Source organism: Vitis vinifera, chromosome 8 (genome assembly GCF_030704535.1).
Source record: "Vitis vinifera cultivar Pinot Noir 40024 chromosome 8, ASM3070453v1".
In the NCBI taxonomy this organism is placed as follows: Eukaryota; Viridiplantae; Streptophyta; class Magnoliopsida; order Vitales; family Vitaceae; genus Vitis; species Vitis vinifera.
Genome location: NC_081812.1, coordinates 22,368,492 through 22,388,976, shown reverse-complemented (window position 1 = coordinate 22,388,976; position 20,485 = coordinate 22,368,492). Strand labels below are relative to the sequence as shown.

Below are 20,485 nucleotides of genomic sequence, written 5' to 3'. Positions count from 1 at the left end.
AGCATCCACTAAACACACTCATTCCAATAAAATCTTCCTACGTAATCCTATAGACTTGAACTAATTATTAATAATTATAATTTGTTGATCACGAATAATTAAATTATTGTTGTTGTCTTTATATATTCCTTAAGAATAATTTTCCATAGATATACATAAGTGAATGATCATTTACAATAAAAATAAACATTTTTATAATTCAACAAATTAAATCCACTTAATCAGTCATAATTCTAACTTAAGTTAATTTTTTTTTAAAAATGAAACTTTATCATAAGTCCAAATGAAAATTCTCATTAAAAACATTAAGTGCTTTATAAATGAAACTTAAACTTAATACAATTCAAGTGAAAATCCAAAACTACAACATCATGAAATTTAACTACAATATAGCTCAAATGACGATAATAATTAAGAACTTAATGAATTTAATCCTAGTTTATTTTTTATAATAAAATTTAATCACAGATAAACATCTTTAATGAAAATTTAAGCTTAATTAAAATATTCTTTATAAATAAAACATAATCCAATATGGTTTAATTAAACATCTTGAATGAAAAATGAGATGAAGAGAATGAGTTAAGTCACAATGAGATCAAAGAGGGTTTTCATAGAGTATCATTAATTAAGAAAGAACTTCAAAGTAAGTTAAAACAAGCCATAGAGGTGAAAAAGATGGAAGTTATAGTACAACTTTCTAGGAAGTAGTGAAAAAAACTAAAAAGTGAGTTGGAGAGATAAATGGACTATGAATAATAACAAATAAAATAACAGGGAAGATGTTGGTTTTGGAGGAAACAAATAAAAAAGGACAAAAGTGTAAAAAGAGGGTTCTTTAGTAAAATCAAAGAGGACATTTTTACAATTTGATGCTTGTGTTGGCTCATGTGTCCAAATAACTTCTCTTTTTTTAGTTACTTACCTTATCCATTGACTCAATTTGTTTTCCCTTTCTTGCCGTTTCCTCCGCTTCCGGAGATTTCAATCCTTGGCCTTAAACCCTTCTTGAAGAGGTTTTCATATGTCCAGTCCAACTTCAAAGATTATACCTATGGTTTGGGTCTCAGAAATTTCAGACCGGACCAGTTCAATTTGCAATCTTACTACCAGTGGCACCATCTGGAAGGCACATTGCAGGCAACATCGAGAATATTCTAAAACAAGATAAGAGGGTGAGTGAAAGAATTTTGAAATTGTCGTGTATGAGAGGGGCGCTTTGATGATCCTTGCTCACGTAGAATAAGTCAACCGGACCAAACTAAAGAAACATGTATCTATATCCTGCTGCAATCTAATTGGTTTGGGCTCAAGAAAAACCAAAGGCTGTGTCTGATTTCAACCGTGTAGAAGAGATTGAGACAAGCAAGAAATTTAATCATAAGATCCAAGTGCCAACGTGTATACTATAATTGAAGCTCTTTCAACCTAGCCCCCACCACTGCCGGCAAAGCATTCAGACTTCTTAAAATCCAGACGTTTCTATCCTCCCAAATATAATAAGAGTCGAACGACGTATATATTCTGGAAGCAACTCATAATTTAATGAAGGTTTGTTCGTTTTCAAAACCTACCAATGACCAAATTGAAGGCTAATAACATCCATTCCCCACCCCACCTCTTTCCTTTTTTTGTCTGTTTCCATCTTCGCCGGCTTTCATGTAAAGAGAATAATGCAGAGTATAATGTTCCAAAAAAAAAACAAAAATGAGACTGTAACTGTACAGGTCCATGGATTGAGTAATTTCTCAAAGATTTGGTGAAACTTGATTTTCAAAAATTCTAAACACCATAGCAATTGCCCACCTCCAATTCTTAAGTATTATTTCATCTTATATAAGCAACTCCATGAAACCAACATCTTGGTCTCACCGTTGCTGTCCCTCATTCATGGCTGACTTCCAAGGTTACATCACTCTCTTCCTAATTTGGTTAGTCTCCACCATCCTGATTCGAGCCATCTTCACCAAATGGCGAACAACCGTTCATCTTCCACCAAGCCCACTAGCCCTGCCAATCATTGGTCACCTCCATCTCCTTGCTCCTATACCTCACCAAGCTTTTCACAAGCTCTCACACCGCTATGGACCATTAATTCATCTCTTCCTCGGATCTGTCCCCTGTGTTGTTGCTTCCTCCCCAGAAATGGCCAAAGAGTTCCTCAAAACTCATGAAACTTCATTCTCTAATCGACCCAAAATTGCTGCTGTTGATTTCTTGACATATGGCTCAGCTGACTTTTCCTTTGCTCCCTATGGGCTCTACTGGAAGTTCATGAAGAAACTTTGCATGTCAGAACTTCTTTCTGGTCGAAGGCTAGACCAGTTCTATCACATTAGATGTACAGAGATAAAATGGTTTATGCAGTCAATAATGGAAAAAGCTGAAGCCGGTGAGGAAATTGATGTTCGAGAAGAACTTATAAGGGTGACTAACAATGTGATATCAACAATGACCATGAGTCTAAGGTGTTCTGATAGTGAAAATGAAGCTGGTGAAGTAAAGAGATTGGTGCAAGAAGTAGCTGAGCTCACTGGAAAGTTTAATTTGTCAGATTTTATTTGGTTTTGTAAGAATTTAGATTTGCAAGGATTTGGGAAAAGGCTCAAGGAAGTTCATGAGAGGTTTGACTCAATGATAGAGAAGATTATGAGGGAGCATGAGGAGGCAAGGAAGAAGGAGATGGGTGGTGGAGGCGATGCAGCAAAGGATGTACTTGATATTTTACTTGACATATCAGAAGATCAAAGCTCAGAAATAAAATTAACAAGAGAGAACATCAAGGCCTTCATCCTGGTATTGACTCTTTCACTTACATTTATTTCTAACATTTCCTCAAAAATAACTAGTGTCAGCTCTGGCCTTGTCTTAAGGTTACTGATTATTGGATTAATAATTATTCTAGCCCATTAGTATCCTATAAGTTGTTCATTTAGATGACCAAGAGAAAAAAAAAAGGCCAATTGGAAGATATATAATGGCCAAAAAAATTATAAGAAAAACCATAGTTGTTTTGATTTCAAATAGATAGTCCAGATCATTGTGACTGATGCTTTTAAGCATATACAAAACGCCTATTAGGGGCAGTTTTGTGGGCCCTAAAGACGTGTTGGGCGCATGTTCTTTGGAATCCAAGAGGGATATTTGATCCTCCAAAGTTGAAATGAAGCATTTCATTCTTATTAACAAAGGATTGTGCTTGAGGCCCCTTTCTTGGGCACCAGATGAATTTCTCAACCTCCTAGCCACAAAGAAGCAAAATTCAAATTCTTATAACAGTATATATAAAAATTTGCTGCTCGAATGTTCTAGTCATTCTTTTAAAATGTGAAAATATAGTTTGATTTAAGACCCTAAAATTTAGGATGTGTTTAGGGGTTTGAACAATTTGCTCTAGCCCCATTTGGATAAAACATTAATTGATCTTTGCTCACATTGTTGCCTGGAATATGAGTTTTCTTGTAACAACACTCCCACTCCTTAACCTTATTTTCTCACTAAATTAAGAGTTTTTGCAAAGAAGTTAATACATACCCAGTGAATTTCACAGGATATATTTGCAGCAGGGACTGACACATCTGCCATTACAACCGAATGGGCACTAGCAGAGCTGATCAACAACCCAAATATTATGGAGAAAGCAAGACAAGAGATAGATTCCGTGGTTGGCAAAAACAAACTAGTAGAAGAATCAGATATCGCAAACCTTCCCTACCTCCAAGCCATTGTTAAGGAAACACTAAGGCTACATCCCACGGGTCCATTGATTGTTAGAGAGTCATCTGAGGACTGCACCATTGGGGGTTATGATATTCCCGCAGGAACCCGGCTATTTGTTAATGTGTGGGCTATAGGAAGGGATCCAAACCACTGGGAGAACCCACTTGAGTTCCAGCCTGAGAGGTTTGTTAATGAAGACGGGACTTTAAAGAGCCAGTTGGAAGTTAGGGGACAACATTTTTATCTGCTGCCATTTGGAAGTGGAAGAAGAGGTTGCCCTGGAACTTCACTAGCACTACAGGTCGTCCAAACAAGCCTTGCTGCTATGATTCAGTGCTTTGAGTGGAAGGTGAGGGACGGGGGCAATGGAACTCTTAACATGGAAGAGGGACCAGGGCTCACTCTTCCAAGGGCTCATCCTTTGATTTGTGTCCCAGTGGCTAGACTCCACCTATTTCCATAGATCTTATTTATTATTTGAAAAATAATTTCAAAAAAAAAAATCAAAGAAGAAGATCAAGGGAGTGTTTATCGTACTTCTCTTTAATTAACGAAAATCAAACAAACTAAATAGCTTTGATTCAATGACTTGTCTTTTAAGTATGGAGGGGCAAAATCTGGAAACTTTTGAGGAAATAATAGCAAGGAAATAGCCAAATTATTGAATTTCCTGAACTAATGGCCCCAGTAAATGGTTCTCCTGCCCATTTCACTTCTACAAACTCAATTCTGTCATTGGCTGTGTCACAGTTCTCAAAACCTCCAACATGAAAGCGCCTACTCTTAAACCCCACATATTCATAGAGGGTTGAAATTATTAAGCTAACACCAGTTACCTAATGACTAACAATTGAATCATCACCCTAACCTTATCAAGTTTTAATAGACCAACCAGACAATGGAATTCTTCTAAAGCTGTTTCAGTTGTAATAACAATGAAATGACAGTTATGCCAGCCAATACATGATCTGTTGAATATCTGAAGGATTATTTCACTGCTAGCATTTTTATTAGCAATAGATTTACTTAAGGCCTGCAGTTTGAGAAATTCTCAACCTTAATGCTAAAATGACAACGAGCTAAAATGAGTTAACAAAGCAACAACCAAATAACATTTAACCTATTCAAACAAGCAAGAGAACAAAACACACGAATAGAACCATATGCAATTCACAAAAAACGGCAGTAGGATTGTTTCATTCTAACAAGCACAATCTAAGTAACCTATAATAGCTTTTGCCTAGCATAGGTTTCACATTCAAAAGTAAATAAGAACTTGCCTTCATTGGTTGCTAAGAAAATCATGTTTTCAATGGCTTTAGTTTCCCATGAAAAATGATGAATCCACATTTTAGTAAACATCTAGTTTCCATATGTCCAACCACTTAATAGAAGTAACACTTTCTATAGCTTGTGAAAACGAAATTGGATCCTCATTAATTCGTAAGTCAAGTTCTGACTCTTGTAGATAAACCACATAATCAACAAAAATAGCAGCTCTCTTTTGCCTTTGAGACCTTCTTCAATGCTATTTCATGTGGTTCATCCACTACAAGTTTATTTGCAACAATTTCATTGTGGGAATTTGATCATTCATTTGTTGTTCTTACAAGTTGTCAAACTATTCAACAACTGTAGGAACAACAACTTGAGAAGAAGTTATAGATAACGAAACCAGTACCCTAACTTCTTCGATTTCCACTTTGCATGGTTCCACACTCCCACTTATGTCACCATTTCCTATAAACCTAACATTTCCAATTTCAACAATTCTCTTACTATGGTCTATACAATAAAATTCATATCCTTTAACGTTTTTCTAGATAACCAATGAAAAAGCCATTAGTTATTCTTGAGTCCAGTTTCTTTTCATGTGGATTATAAATCCTTTATTTCCGCCAATAACCCCAAACATGCAGGTACTTTCCTAGCTACAATTCAAAAGGAGTCTTTGAAATTGCCTTTCTAAGAACCCTATTCAATAAATACATGGCGGTTTTCAAGGCAAGCATCCACAAAGAGTACAATTATGCCTTTCTGCAACACCGTTTTGTTGCAGTGTACCTAACATTGCGTATTAAGAACATATGCCACACTTTTCAAGGAATTTAGCAAATGGATTAGGGCATTGTTCAGTTTCATCATGCTTTCCATAATATTCACCACCTCTGTCAAACATGACAATTTTCACTTTTCTGTCTAATTGTCTTTCAACCTCATTAATAAACACCTTTAAGGCATCTATTAATTGAGATTTTTCATGCAATACATAAACATAGTCATAACGTGAAAAATCATCCATAAAGGTGATAAAATACCTTTCTCCACCAAAAGATGAAACATCAAAAGACCCATATATATCGGTGTAAATAAGTTCAAGGAGTTGTATGCTTATTATGGCTACTTTCTTAATTGTGTGTTTTCCTTTAATACAATCCACACATATACTAAGATCAACAAAATTCAAATTATGAAGGATTTTATTCTTTACCAATCTCAGTATTCTTTCTTTGGACATGTGACCCAAGCATTTATGCCACAAGTAATCTAAACTTTCATCAACTGAACCACGTTTAGTACCAACATTATGATGCAACGTTAACAAAGTCCCAACAAAAAGGTTATCAAGTTTGAATTTGTACAAACCATCACATAATACACAAGAACTAATGAAATGATTATGTTTAAACAAACTAAAACATTCATTCCTAAATTTAAAAGAGTATCCAGCTAATCAAGTTTAAACGTTCATTACTAAATTTTTATGTTTGTTTTCAAATAACATCTTTTAATTGTTTTCTATTGTTTTCACTTATTTTTTGAAGGTTGTTTTAAAAAATAATTATACAAACATGTAGAATAATTAAAAATAAAACACTAGACATAAAAATTATTTTTAAAACATATTTAAAAATATTAAAAACAAGTTAAAAATATTTTAGGTTTCCAAACAGATTTTTATTCTATAGAACATCATAAACCAATTTTCAAAAACCATTCTTAAAAACTGTTTTTCAAAACTGTTTTCGAAAATGGTTACCAAACAAGCCCTTAGTTTCTTTGTCTAAACTTGATGCACTAGAAATTCTTTTAAATTTGGGAATGGATGTTTCAGTTTGTTTAAAACATAATCATTTCGTTGGTTTTAGTGTTCTATGTGATGGTTTGTACAAATTAAAGCTTGATAACTTTTTTGCTGAGATTTTGTTAACCTTACATCAAATGTTGGTATTAAATGTGGTTCGGTTGCTAAAAGTTCAACTTACTTGTGGTAGAAATGCTTAGGTCACATATCTAAAGAAAAAATACTGAGATTGATAAAGAATGAAATCCTTTCTGAATTGAATTTTTATGGTCTTGGCATATATGTGGATTGTATTAAAGGAAAACACATAATTAAGAAAACAGTCACAAGAAGCATACAACTCTTTGAACTTATACACACCGATATATGTGGGTCTTTTGATATTCCATCTTTTGGTGGAGAAAAGTATTTTATCATCTTTATTGATGATTTTTCATGTTATGACTATGTTTATTTGTTACATAAAAAATCTCAACTAATAGACGCCTTAAAGGTATTTATGAATGAGATTGAAAAACAACTAGACAAAAAAGTGAAAATTGTCAAGTCTAACAGAAGTAGTGAATATTATGGAAAGCATGATGAAATTGAACAATGTCCTAGTCCATTTGTCTTAAAAAGCCTGGCATATGTGCTCAATACACAATATCAAGTACACCACAACAAAATGGTGTTGTAGAAAGGCATAATTGTACTCTAATAGACATGGTTAGGAATATGTTGAGTTATTCTTCTTTACCTTTATCTTTGTGGATGCATGCTTTAAAAACCATCATGTATTTATTGAATAGGAGCCCTAGTAAGGCAGTTTCAAAAACCCCTTTTGAACTCTGGATGGAAAGGAAACTCGATTTGAAGCACCTACATGTTTGGGGTTGCTCGACGAAAGTAAAGAATTTATAATCCACATGAAAAGAAACTGGACTTAAGAACAACTAGTGGCTTCTTCATTGATTATCCAAAAAAATCTAAAGGATATAATTTTATCGTCTTGGTCATAGTACGAAAATTGTTGAAACTAAATATGCTAAGTTCATAGAAAATGACAGCATTGGTGGGAATGTGGAACCACGTAAAGTGGAAATCGAAAAAGTTAGGGTGTAGGGTTCTTTACCTATAACTTTTTCTCATGTTGTTGTTCCTAGAGTTGTTGAACAATTTGACAACTTGTAAAAATAACAAATGAATGATCAAATTACCAATAATGAAATTATTGCAAATGAACTTGTAGTGGATGAACCACATGAAGTAACATTAAGAAGGTCTCAAAGGCAAAAAAGAATTGTTATTTCTTATGATTATGTGGTTTATCTACAAGAATTAGAATTTGACTTGGGAATTGATGAGGATTCAGTTTTGTTTTCACAAGCCATAGAAAGTGTTAATTCTGTTAAGTGGTTAGACGTCATAAAAGAAAAGTTGAAACCCATAAATCATAATGGATTTTGGGATCTCGTCAAATTGCCTAAAGGTTGTGAGAGAGTCGATTGTAAATGGGTTTTTAAGACCAAACACGACTCAAATGGAAATATCGAACGATATAAGGCTAGACTCATTGCCAAGGATTTTACTCAAAAGGACGGTGTTGACTACAAGGAGACCTTTTCTTCTGTTTCAAAAAATGACTATTTTAAAATTATCATGGCAATGGTAGCTCATTATGATTTAGAGTTACATCAAATGGATGTAAAAACCACTTTTTGGAAAGGGAATTTAGGGGAAAAGATTTACATGGATCAACCCAAGGGTTTTTCTTTTGAAAGAAAGGAACACATGGTATGTAAACTTAAATATTCAATATACGAACTTAAACAAACTTCCCAACAATGGCATCTTAAGTTCAAAGATATCATCACTTCTTTTAGATTTAAAGAAAACATTGTTAATGGATGTATATATTTGAAGGTCAATGGGAGCAAGTTTATTTTTATGATTTTGTATGTTGATAATATCTTGCTTGTTACTAATGATCTTGGCTTATTACATGAAACCAAGAAATTTCTCTCTAAGAACCTTCAAATGAAATATATGGGTGGGGCATCCTATGTGATAGGAATTGAAATATTTTGAAACAGATCACAATGATTGTTAGGATTGCCTTAAAAAACATATATTAATAAAGTTCTAAAAAGATTGAAGATGGAAAAGTGTTGTTCCAATTTAGAAATGAGATAAATTCAGTCTTATGCAATGCCCAAAGAATGAATTGGAACACACAAAAAAAAATTAGATTCCTTATGCATCTATTGTTGGGAGCTTAATGTATGTACAGACTTGTATCGAGCCAAACATCAATTTTACTGTCAAAATACTAGGCAGGTGTCAAAGTAATCCAAGTTTGGATTATTGAAAAGTTGGAAAGAAAGTATTGAGATACTTACAAGGAACGAAGGATCACATGCTCACTTATAGGAGATCTGATCATCTAAAGGTAATAGGATATTCAAATTCAGATTATGTTGGATGTGTTGATACAAGAAAATCGTCATTTGGTTATTTGTTCATTTTGGCCGGGGATGAAATCTCATGGAAGAGTGTGAAACAATCTGTCATTACTGCATCCCACCATGGAAGCTAAGTTTATGGCATGCTTTGAGTTGACTATTCATGGATTATAGCTACAGAACTTTATTTCCAGACTTGGAATTATCAACAGTATTACCAAGTCCCTAAAATTTATTGTGATAACTCTGTCAACAGTCTTCTTTTCGAAAAACGACAAGTATTCAAATGGTCCTAAACACATGAAAGTGAAATATGTTGTTGTTAAAGTAGTTCAAAAACAAAGGGTGCCCATCAAGCACATTAGCATCAACCTTATGATTACTAATCCATTAACAAAAAGATTACTACCAAATACATTTAATGAATATATCAAAAGAATGGGCATTATTGGGTACCATTACTGACATTATGTCATTATTTTATGTTTTCATGTATTCAACACTCATAAAACTTTTTAAATATTGTTTCTAATATTTGAATATCTTGTTTCTTATCGTTAGCATATACATAAATGAATTATGTGAATTTTAACAAGATTTGCCTTTGACAAAAACAATATTGTTGGATCATTATGATATATTTTATTACAAATCAAATTTGAAACTAAATATTGTGATACATGGAAGGGACTCTATTGAGATAATGGCATATGACCGTTATAATCTTTATGATTTTTTACTTAATGATAATTTATGATGATTTATGACGTGACCAATGTAAGAAAGGACTTAGCTTATACTACACATATTATGTTTTATTATTAAACCATGATAATGCCACTTTATTTTTTTAATGTGACACAAGTGGCTTATTTTATTATTAATTATCTTTTATTCAATTTAAAAGATAATTAAGATGGGTTTATTTTATTATTAATTATTTTTTATTTAATTTAAAAGAGAATTATGGTTAATAATATTTAGTGCTAAAATCCTATTAGTCAAGAAGATGTTATTATTTGGCATATATCATGGCATGCCCTAGGACCCACTCTATAGGCATAATGGTCATTTTACATTTCAAGCATGGAGAGTCAAAATGGGAATGACTCAAATAGGAAAGTTACCCATTACCAAATTCATGTTTAGAGCTAGTAAAAACGTACTACTTTTCCTTGAAGCTCCAAAAAAAAAGAAAATCCTCTAAAAACATCAAACATTTTGCTATTCTTCAAAACAATTTCTAAATATCCGTTGTGAGACATAAAACCCTATTTTAGATTTGGTCATCTCTTTGCCTAATATATATACAGTTTTTTCTCCATCAAGAAATTTACATCAAACTAAAAGGGTCGAGAGAGAAACCAAGTTTTCTCTAATTTCTTCTTTTCTACAAATAATTTTTCTTCAAAATTAATCTCATGGATCAAAGTATGTTTTCTTGATTATTTATTCTATTGTGAAAAATCACAAACTTCTAAAATTTGGGAATTAGGATTATGATTGTTTGCATGAATTAAAGAAATCCTCACACAAAATATTGAAAAACCAAGGTTAATTTTTAATTTATTTCCTTTTCTCATAAACCAAACAAAGTACCAAGGATAACACCAAAAAAATGCCGAATACCATCAACATTTTATGCAAACTTGCACACACATAAAATTATGCACTGTTTGATAGCCAAGAAAATCAAAATATTGAGTCCAAGATTTGTCAGAGAAAACAAAAACCGCCAGTAACTAATCCCCTACAACTCAATCAGGAAAATAAGACTCAAAAGTTTTCTTTCCTTTCTTTACTTTTCTCAGCAACCAAACAAACGATCTAAGAAAAAAGGAATCAAACATTGGGCCGTACCTCAATGCAGTCGTCAACAATTCTTGATGCGATCATCGAACTAACGAAAGAAACCAAGCAACTCGGAGAATCATGCCTGCGAACAAACAACGCCATCTCAGAGTTCACACGAATCAACGGCTAACGATTCAACAGCTCATCAGAATCAAGATCGATGAATCGAAAATATATCGAAAACATAAATAAATAGGAAGATCATAGCAAGCAGATTATACATTACCGCGCCACGGAGCCAATGAATCGAACGCTCTATGCGATCGAATGAAACGAGAAAACGTGCTCCTCAAGGGCTCTGTTGTGGCGGGAGATGTACGGGCTTAAATGGAACGAGGAAATTTGGTTGGCGCGTGGCGAACGATTCGTTTGTATGGAGAGATCGAGTTTTTTGGCAGTTAAATAATTTTTTTTTTTTTTTACAAGATCTTATCGGTTACCGAAACTTATCCTAACATGATGCATTGATCCCCAGCCACAGATAACATTCCTAAGAACGTTGGAGCCGATGATTTTTCTTTCCATCTTTTACAAAATTATATATATATATATATATATATATATATATATATATATTGTTATTAAGAGTTAGTTAGGTTTGTTTTCGAGTTAATTTCATCATCCCCTAAAACTCGATGTAAATACATCCTATCAACATTAATTTTAAATTTCGGATTAATTTTTTAAAACTAAAAACAAAAAACTATCCCATTGCAACTATCACATCACTTTTTCTAGGCACAAATGTTTCTCATCCCCGATCATATTCGCAAAAGGCTTCATATGGAATACCCCTACCATAAATAATTTACTATTAATTACTAAAGTGGGCATATGGCATGTCATATATTCTCATTATTAAAAAAAAATCCATTCTAACGAGCAATCATTATTAAAAATAATTATGAAAAATTAGAATATTGTATAAAATTTGAAATTACACAATCTTATAAAATTTTAAAATCATCTACCTAATATTTAAAAAAATAATAATTTATAAAATATTTGTTAGAAATCCAATTTTTGTAAATGATTTTTAAAATTTGGCCAAACAATCCAATAAAATACTTCTAATTTCTTTAAAATATTTTATAATAAATATTTTAAATAAAATCAGTACACTCCAAATCTCTAAATTTGATCCAAATTAAATCAATTTCTAATCCAATCCTAAAAACTAAAAAGTAGATTTCATATAAAATTCAATTCCAAACAGGAACCAACTCATAAGTCATACCCTCAAGACTCGAAACAGTTGGTTCGACGCCGTTTTCGGAGTGGTCTGCTCCACCTGATTGGCTTATTATCCCGGTCCACCACGGCGAATATGATTATTGCAAAATAATAAAAAAATCAGATAAGATGAGGTGGCACTGGGACCACTGCCATCGTGTCATTTACAACTCCTCAATTCGCCCACAGTTTCGTCCCTTTTAATTGAAAGGTCCTGGTATCTCTTCGATATTTCCTCGATTCTTTCGCACCTAAATCTTCTTTTTCTACCCCTCTTCTCCCTCCATCAATGCCCATAGATTCATAAATCTTCTCAGGTTTTTTTTTTTCAGTAAACTTCTCTTTTCTAATCCATCTCCTTCTCTGATTCCGTTTAATCGGATCCACACTTTTTTTTTTCTTTTTTTTTTTAATGCATTGATGAGTGAGATCTATTTTGTCCACAATGATAAAGCTCTCTTAAATTTGAATTTGCTTTTAGAGCTTTGAGTCGTGGGTTTTTGCCCGTTGTTGGGATTTTGAGGCCTAAAATTGTGGATTTTAGTTTTCACGGGTTCCTGAATTTGATTAAAATCCCTCTATTTTTGTGTATTTGTTATTTGTTGAATTCTCGATGGACTGCGAGTTCGATGATTGCTATGAGATTTACCTAAATTTGCTTTCAATTGTTTCAAGATTTTGATCGCTTCCATCTGGGCCTTATTCCGAAATTGACATAACCCGATTGAATCTACCATTTTTGTCTAGATTTTGGTTTTTGGATCGGTGGGTTTTCTCAAAATGGTCACTGTGAATCTGGGAATGCTCCATCACATACTGGACCATGTATATGGGGCATTCATGCACAGAACAAAGATAAGTCCTCCATTCTTCTCCAGAGGATGGGGTGGGGCAAAGCTTGATCTTCTGGAGAGAATGATCAAACAACTATTTCCTGAAGCTGCGGAGAATTGGCCCCCTAGTTTGATCCAACCCATTTGGAAAACGGTTTGGGAAACAAAGACTGCTTGTTTGAGAGAAGGAGTTTTCAAAACCCCTTGTGACGAGCGGCTTCTGAGTGCATTGCCTCCTGAGAGTCATACTGCAAGGGTTGCTTTCCTTACTCCCAAATTCGTGCCACCCCAGAAGATGGCTTGTGTGGTTCATCTTGCAGGTGACGTGATCAACCTTTAGCTTACTCAGTGGACGATAATTTTGTTTTTAGATTGTTAAATTGTCATTGAAATAGCAGATGGTTGCACTGTAACTTAATTTACTTTGCATTGATGGAATCCCAAATGGGTGTTTGGTTCTTGTATGCTCATTTTTCCACACAAAAATTGATCCTATTGGGTATTGTTACCTTCTGTTTGTTCTGGAATTCGGTAATCTAGATTAGGTGGATTGTGATCCGAAGTTCAAAGTTTTGGCGTGATTTATATCTGCATTGAATGTTTAATCTCCGTTTGCACTAATTTCTGCTCTTCTCATGTTTTGTTCATTTGCCTGAAATTAGTCTAAATATGACAATTAACATGGTAAAACTTGAGCTGCTATGCCAATTGAGAGTTTGATATCTAGATTGCTTTAAATACTATTGAAACTCGGAGGAGTTGGAAGCATAGCTCATTTTGATCTGCATTATGAGTTTGAATCTTCCAACTGTTTTGATAATGTATTTAAATAAAGTGTATGTGTTATGCTGGTTTATTTGCTTCAAAGCATTATGAGTTTAAATCTTTCTAACTGTTTTGATAATGGATTTAAATAAAGTGTATGCTTTATGCTGGTTTATTTGCTTTAATTGATCTTTCTTTCAATTGGGTTGGGTTGTCATTCAATTGGGGAAAATTCTTAGGTTTTAGATTATGCTGTTCCCTATTAAAGTTTGCTATCTTCCAGTGGGTTTGGGGAGGATACAAGTGCAGTGTTTGATTTATGTTTCCTTATATGAGAAAAAAAAAATGTCTAATTTTGATAGGTTGAAATGGTGCATTCTTGGCTTTTAATGTCTCAGAGATTAATTTTTATCAGATAGTAGTGTATATTGTTGGAGATTAATTTTTAACAGATAATACTGTATATTGTTCTCATTCAATCCAGGACCTGAGTGGTCATGTTTGTAGGTTCTCATTCAATCAATAGAAATTTGAAGTTCTGGCTTAATTTCTGTCGGGATTGATGATTTTATTATCCTCCTACTTTGATAAAGAATTCAAATGGGATGTGCGTTTTATGTTTGAATGTTTGGCTCAAAGTGTTCAACTGAAGTTTTTATTGGTGACCTTACTTTGCAAACCACATTCCATTCAGCTATTACATTTTTATAGTTTAGGCATCTGATTTGTTCTATGCCACTGAAAAGCTTTGTATGCTGTAGATGGGCAAGCAAGTTCGATGTTTTGTTTGTTGAAGATGTAAAAGAACTGAATAATCAGTGTTTTTAAACAAGATTTCTGAATATTTCATCAAGTCTTATACTAAACCCAATTTTCTCATTGGTTGTATCTTGTCTGAAATCTTTTGTGAATGATTTGTTTGTTGTTAATTCTTTAGAAATACAAATAACTTTTGAATTATTTTCCATTCACTTGTCACATTCCTAACAATTCCAAAACTACAACATGTTGATTTACTGCTTTTCCCAGTTCCTACATTGAAAATAATATTGAGCTTGTCATGGCTTTTTTATAAATAATATAAATACAACTTTATAGTTTATATTCAAACCCCCCCTCACCCTTTCACAGTTAAGGCCAGAGGCAAAATTTTCCATGGTTTATTAAAGTTGCATCCCAATTAATTTCTGAATTTTGTATGATTTTGGCCTCTTACAGATTCTGGATTGCCAAATTCACTACCATGGCTATCTGATTCCTATGTTGCTTACTAATTGTGGAACAGACCATTCAGGGATCCATACTTGACCTGTTTAGGAATATCTTTCAAGGGTGAAATTTAGAGCAAGCACTTGGTTATTTGCTTTATGGAGTCTAGCTTTCTATTTTCAGGCACTGGGGACCATACATTTGAGCGAAGATTGCGTCTTGGTGGTCCATTGTTGAAGGAAAACATAGCAACCATGGTGCTTGAAAGGTGAGAACCAATTCAACAGAGTTCATTTTTTAAACTGGAAGAAAAGCTTCTCCTAATTGATTAATGTGAAACAATAATTAGTACTTCTAAATTTAGATAAAAATATGTGACTGCAGCCCTTTTTATGGTCAGAGACGACCTGTGCTGCAGCGTGGTGCTAAGCTCTTGTGTGTGAGTGACTTGCTATTGCTAGGAAGGGCCACCATTGAAGAAGCCCGTAGTCTTCTACATTGGTTAGACTCTGAAGCAGGGTTTGGCAAGATGGGTGTCTGTGGACTTAGCATGGGTAAGATTCAATAGATCCCTTTTACATATATTGAAGCTTTAGGAAAACCAGATTTTTTCCTTTGTGATTCCTGGTCAAAAGTTGTCGCTTCAATTTTTTAACTATGCAAAAACAAACATGTTGGTTCCTGTTGTAATATACCATTCTGGGAATAGACATCAGAACTTTGATCCTCTTCTCATTTGCATTGATGCTTTTATGGTAATTAGGTGGAGTACATGCTGCAATGGTTGGATCTCTGCACCCCACCCCTGTTGCTACCCTTCCTTTTCTCTCTCCACACTCTGCTGTTGTGGCATTCTGTGAAGGGATATTAAAACACGCAACTGCATGGGAGGCACTGAGAGAGGACCTTGCAGTGCAGAAGGCTGCAATGACTCTCGAGGATGTTAGAGAGCGGATGCGAAATGTACTGTCTCTCACAGATGTCACACGCTTCCCAATCCCCAAAAATCCCAATGCCGTTATCTTTGTTGCTGCTACTGTGAGTATCAGACTTAGTATATTACTGTGTGAATGTTTATTGGAGACAGTTAACTCGTGTTTCTCTTTTCCTTTTATCATTAGGTGTTCTCCAACACATAAAATTTAGCCTACTGCCTTTTCCATCATCATTTTTCTTTCAAAATTTGGTTCCCTGACCTTCTGCAATCATGTGTTCAGGATGATGGATATATCCCAAAACACTCAGTGCTGGAACTTCAGAAAGCTTGGCCTGGCTCAGAAGTGAGGTGGGTCACCGGAGGGCACGTCTCATCTTTTATTCTTCACAATGGTGAATTCCGCAGGGCGATAGTTGATGGGCTTGACAGATTACAATGGAAGGAGTCTCCATCGTGACACTGGTATGGCAGTTGCCTGCTCACTGAACCTGTAAAATGAATTCAGCTGATATCTTGAGAGTTGAAACACCCCACATTCTACAAAAAGGGTGTCTGTGACTATCATTTTAATGGAACCAGCAATAAATTGTCAACTGTTGATGGAAGTTTGTGTGTTTTTGATTGGTTTCACTGATGCATTCAGCAGGTCGAGTTCAGAATTTTAATTGAACTTTGAGATAGACAATTTACAATTTTTTTTTTCATTAAAATATTGTATATATACTTCGAGCTAACCCAAATTGAGTTAGGATTGATGAGTTCGATCCAATCCAATTAATGAAGATAATTGCACAGAATTTATAAATATAAATACATTTTCATATGTTTTTAATAATAAATAATTATTTACCGTAATTTATCAAACAATGATATTTATAATAAATAATAATATTGATAAGATAAATAATAATAATAAAGAAAAAGAGAAGATGACAAAATAAAGAATACAACAAAAATAATTATTAAGGGAAAAGAAGTGTTTATAGTAAATAATAATATTGATAAGATAAATAATAATAATAATAAAGAAAAATAGAAGATGACAAAATAAAGAATACAACAAAAATAATGATTAAGGGAAAAGAAGTGTTTATAATAAATTATAATATTGATAAGATAAATAATAATAATAATAATAAAGAAAAATAGAAGATCACAAAATAAAGAATATAACAAAAATAATGATTAAGGGAAAAGAAGTGTTTATAATAAATAATAATATTGATAAGATAGATAATAATAATAAAGAAAAAGAGAGGATGACAAAATAAAGAATACAACAAAAATAATGATTTAAGGGAAAAGAAGAAGAAGATCACGAAATAAAGAAAAAGACTGAGAAAGGTGTCTCGTTATGCCACTTTATTTTTTTAACTTTACTTACGAGCTAAGCCTTAATTCAAGTTTAAGGCCAAAGTAGTATTTTTGAAAGAAAAAAATAACCAAAGTTGACCTATTCTCAAAATATTTATCAATCTAATTTTTGTTTAGCTTTATACACTCAAAACAAAAATTAAAATTAAAAATTAAAGTCAAATTTGGTGTTGTACCGACACACTACTTTGACAAATTATTTTGAACATAAATCTAAATCAATAATTATTTTTACAAAAAAATTACTTTGACAAGAAACTCCCTTAATTCAATGGCACTTTTTTCCTTCAAAGGGGTTTTCTTGGATCCCCTACCCATCATTAATTACAACCTTTATGCTTTTTAAATTTTGTATTATATTTAAATAAACGTATCGAGAGTATATTTAGCTTAATACTATCATTTCCACCATTTAAAAAAAATAATTATTGGGGGAATTACGTAAACATATATCGTACATAAAATATTAAATATGAAAAAAAAAGTCACTTTTATAGAATTATATTTTGGAGAAAATAATTATTATTTTATACACTAAAATAGTAATTTTGTGTATGTTTTAAACAGTATCTTCTGATAGCTACCACCTATAGAAGATAAGATAATATATATACTTGATTGGACGCATATACGTGGTTGTTATAATACTTATTACAACATCGGAATTTTGGTATCTCTCTACCCTCTACATTAAATATGTCACTGAAAATAATAACTTTTTACCTAAAAGTAATAATGTTAATAACTAAAAACACAATTGTAAATAGAATAGTGTACTAACTTATTTTTCATTCATTACTACTTCAATATCGACATCAAATATATTACTAAAGATAATAACATTGTTTTTATCTAAAAATAATAATATTAGTAACTAAAAGCATTACTATAAATAACATAATGTATTAAATAATATGACTTTGGTAGCCATTATTAGATAATATGTAATAAAAAAACAAATTTAATGGTTTAAATTTCTAATTAAATAAAAATGTACTATTTTTTACATATTTAATAAAAAAACATTAAGTTTATTTTTTTAATATCAATGTAGTATGATGAAAATTGTGAATTTATATTTAAAATTTGAATGCAAACGACTTTTAAAATTTTGATTTTACATACCTTCAAATATTGCTTTTTAAATTAAATACTTTTAAAAAATAATTATTAATAATTTTTTGTTGAATGAAATTAAAGGTAAGTTAATATTTTTTTAATATTATTTTTATGTTTTTATTTTGAAAAAATAAAAAATATAATTTCAACCACATGTAGATGGTTTTTTTTTTTTTTTTTTTAAAAGGTTTAACATTCTATAAAAAAAAAAATTTAAATATAAAATATAAAAAAATGAGATCCATAATATGAAAATTATAAATATTATAATTATGAATGTCAAACAAAATAAAATATTATATATATATATATATATATGAAATCAATATTATTTAAAATGTTAGTATTTATTTATTTATTAACTTATTAATTATTATAGGTTAGTATATTTTTATATTAAAAATTAATTTATTTTAATGTAGTAATTATACATTATGTTAAAATAAAATTTTAATAAAAAATGAAAATAATAATAAATAAATGAATTGTAGCTTTAAAAAAATAAAGTTTGCTTTTTAAAGTAAACATATTTTTAAAAATATGGAAAAAATTTAATTTATAAAATTAATTAAAATGAAAGTATTAAAAAAAACAAAATTTAATTCATTAATTGTAATATGAAACTTAATTTAATTTAGAACTCGTTTAATAGTGATTTTAGAAAATATTTTTAATATTTAAATGATAAAAAAAAATTTTAATATTAAAAATATTAAAAACACTTTCTGGAATTACTATTAAATAGACTATTAAAATGCATCTGATAATGATTATAAAAAGTATTTTTAATACTTGAATAATTAATATTTTTAAGTATTACAAATATTTAGAACATTTTTTTAAAATTACTATTAAATATACTCTTATTCTTTTAAGCTGAAAGTTGATTTAATTTGATGAAAAGGTGGGAACGAGAATACCGAGAGTGGGGAAGGAAAAATGAAAATTCAAAAAAGAGAGACAAAAGTGGGGAGGCCCATCAATCATTCAAGGAAAGAAAAAACAATAAATAAATAAATAAATAAATAAAAGAGAGAAAAAAAAAAAAGCGGGGGAGGCACCATTAATTGCTTGAAAGGTGGTTTTGAAAATACGAATAAAATTACTATTTTAATACATAAAATGAGAATTTTTTTTTTTTAAATATACTCTCAATGAAAGTAATTTTTTGGGTTTTGAATTTATTCATATTTTATAAATAATATATATTTACATATTTGCCCTTTTTTATTTTATTGTAGGAGATTCTCATCGACATTCAAAAACCAAATTAATGGAAGAAATAAATTTTAAAATAAGTCTTCCCGACAAAATTAAATAGAATATTGTATGATGAGTTATTAAGTTTTAGGATATTGGGGAGGCTCTACCCAGGAAAGGGCTATGGTTCCCAGGGTCACTTGGTGAAGCTCCATGTAGTGTGAGTGGCAGTGTAAGAATGTGGCCCACAAATCCTATGGATTTACTTCACGAAGTTAACAAGATCAGGGGCACGCAGTTAATATTAATACCAAGGGGCCTCCATTGTTGACTTTGACAAGCGTGCGAAGCGCTCAACCCACACCACTCCTCGACCTTAGGCCACGTTTGCGGGACAAATGCGTGTAGAAGTAAAAATTAATCCAAATTTCATAGATTTTTAAATATTTATCATTATATATTTTGTAATTTTATTAAAGTAATTTATTGTTACGAGATTATATCAAATTAATATAAAAGTTTGCAAATAATTATTTATATATTTAATTATTTCTTAGCATATTTTTAAATATATATAAATGCATATCGAATTTATTCTGAAAAACAAGCCTGTTTTTAGAATATTATTTTTAATGAAATATATTTTCAAAAATTTTAAAAATATTATGAATTCTAAAGAATAAAAAATTTTGTAAATAAATTCTCTACATAT

The 20,485-nt window shown here is 31.6% G+C and overlaps 2 protein-coding genes and 1 long non-coding RNA gene across 4 annotated transcripts; 2 read left to right on the top strand and 1 right to left on the bottom strand.

Moving 5' to 3' along the window:
• Positions 1-647: 647 nt before the first annotated feature.
• LOC104880114 (uncharacterized) lies at positions 648-11,605 on the bottom strand. Of its 2 annotated transcripts, none has more exons than XR_786442.3 (3): positions 11,330-11,605; positions 11,110-11,229; positions 648-2,264 (listed from the first exon to the last, which is right to left on the bottom strand). It is a non-coding gene; the product is annotated as an uncharacterized LOC104880114 (long non-coding RNA). The 2 variants fall into 2 exon arrangements; XR_002030580.2 differs by having other exon boundaries at positions 11,110-11,185.
• LOC100253679 (cytochrome P450 93A3) lies at positions 1,890-4,290 on the top strand. Its single transcript, XM_002277071.4, has 2 exons — positions 1,890-2,796; positions 3,551-4,290. The coding sequence occupies exons 1-2, from the start codon at positions 1,891-1,893 to the stop codon at positions 4,181-4,183; spliced, it is 1,539 nt and encodes a 512-aa protein (XP_002277107.3). The 5' UTR covers position 1,890; the 3' UTR covers positions 4,184-4,290.
• Positions 11,606-12,557: 952 nt separating the features above from the next.
• On the top strand, positions 12,558-16,685 carry LOC100267511 (uncharacterized). The gene is made up of 6 exons (XM_059739307.1): positions 12,558-12,653; positions 13,084-13,489; positions 15,327-15,411; positions 15,528-15,697; positions 15,907-16,181; positions 16,361-16,685. The coding sequence occupies exons 2-6, from the start codon at positions 13,117-13,119 to the stop codon at positions 16,535-16,537; spliced, it is 1,080 nt and encodes a 359-aa protein (XP_059595290.1). The 5' UTR covers positions 12,558-12,653; positions 13,084-13,116; the 3' UTR covers positions 16,538-16,685.
• The last annotated feature ends 3,800 nt before the right edge of the window (positions 16,686-20,485 follow it).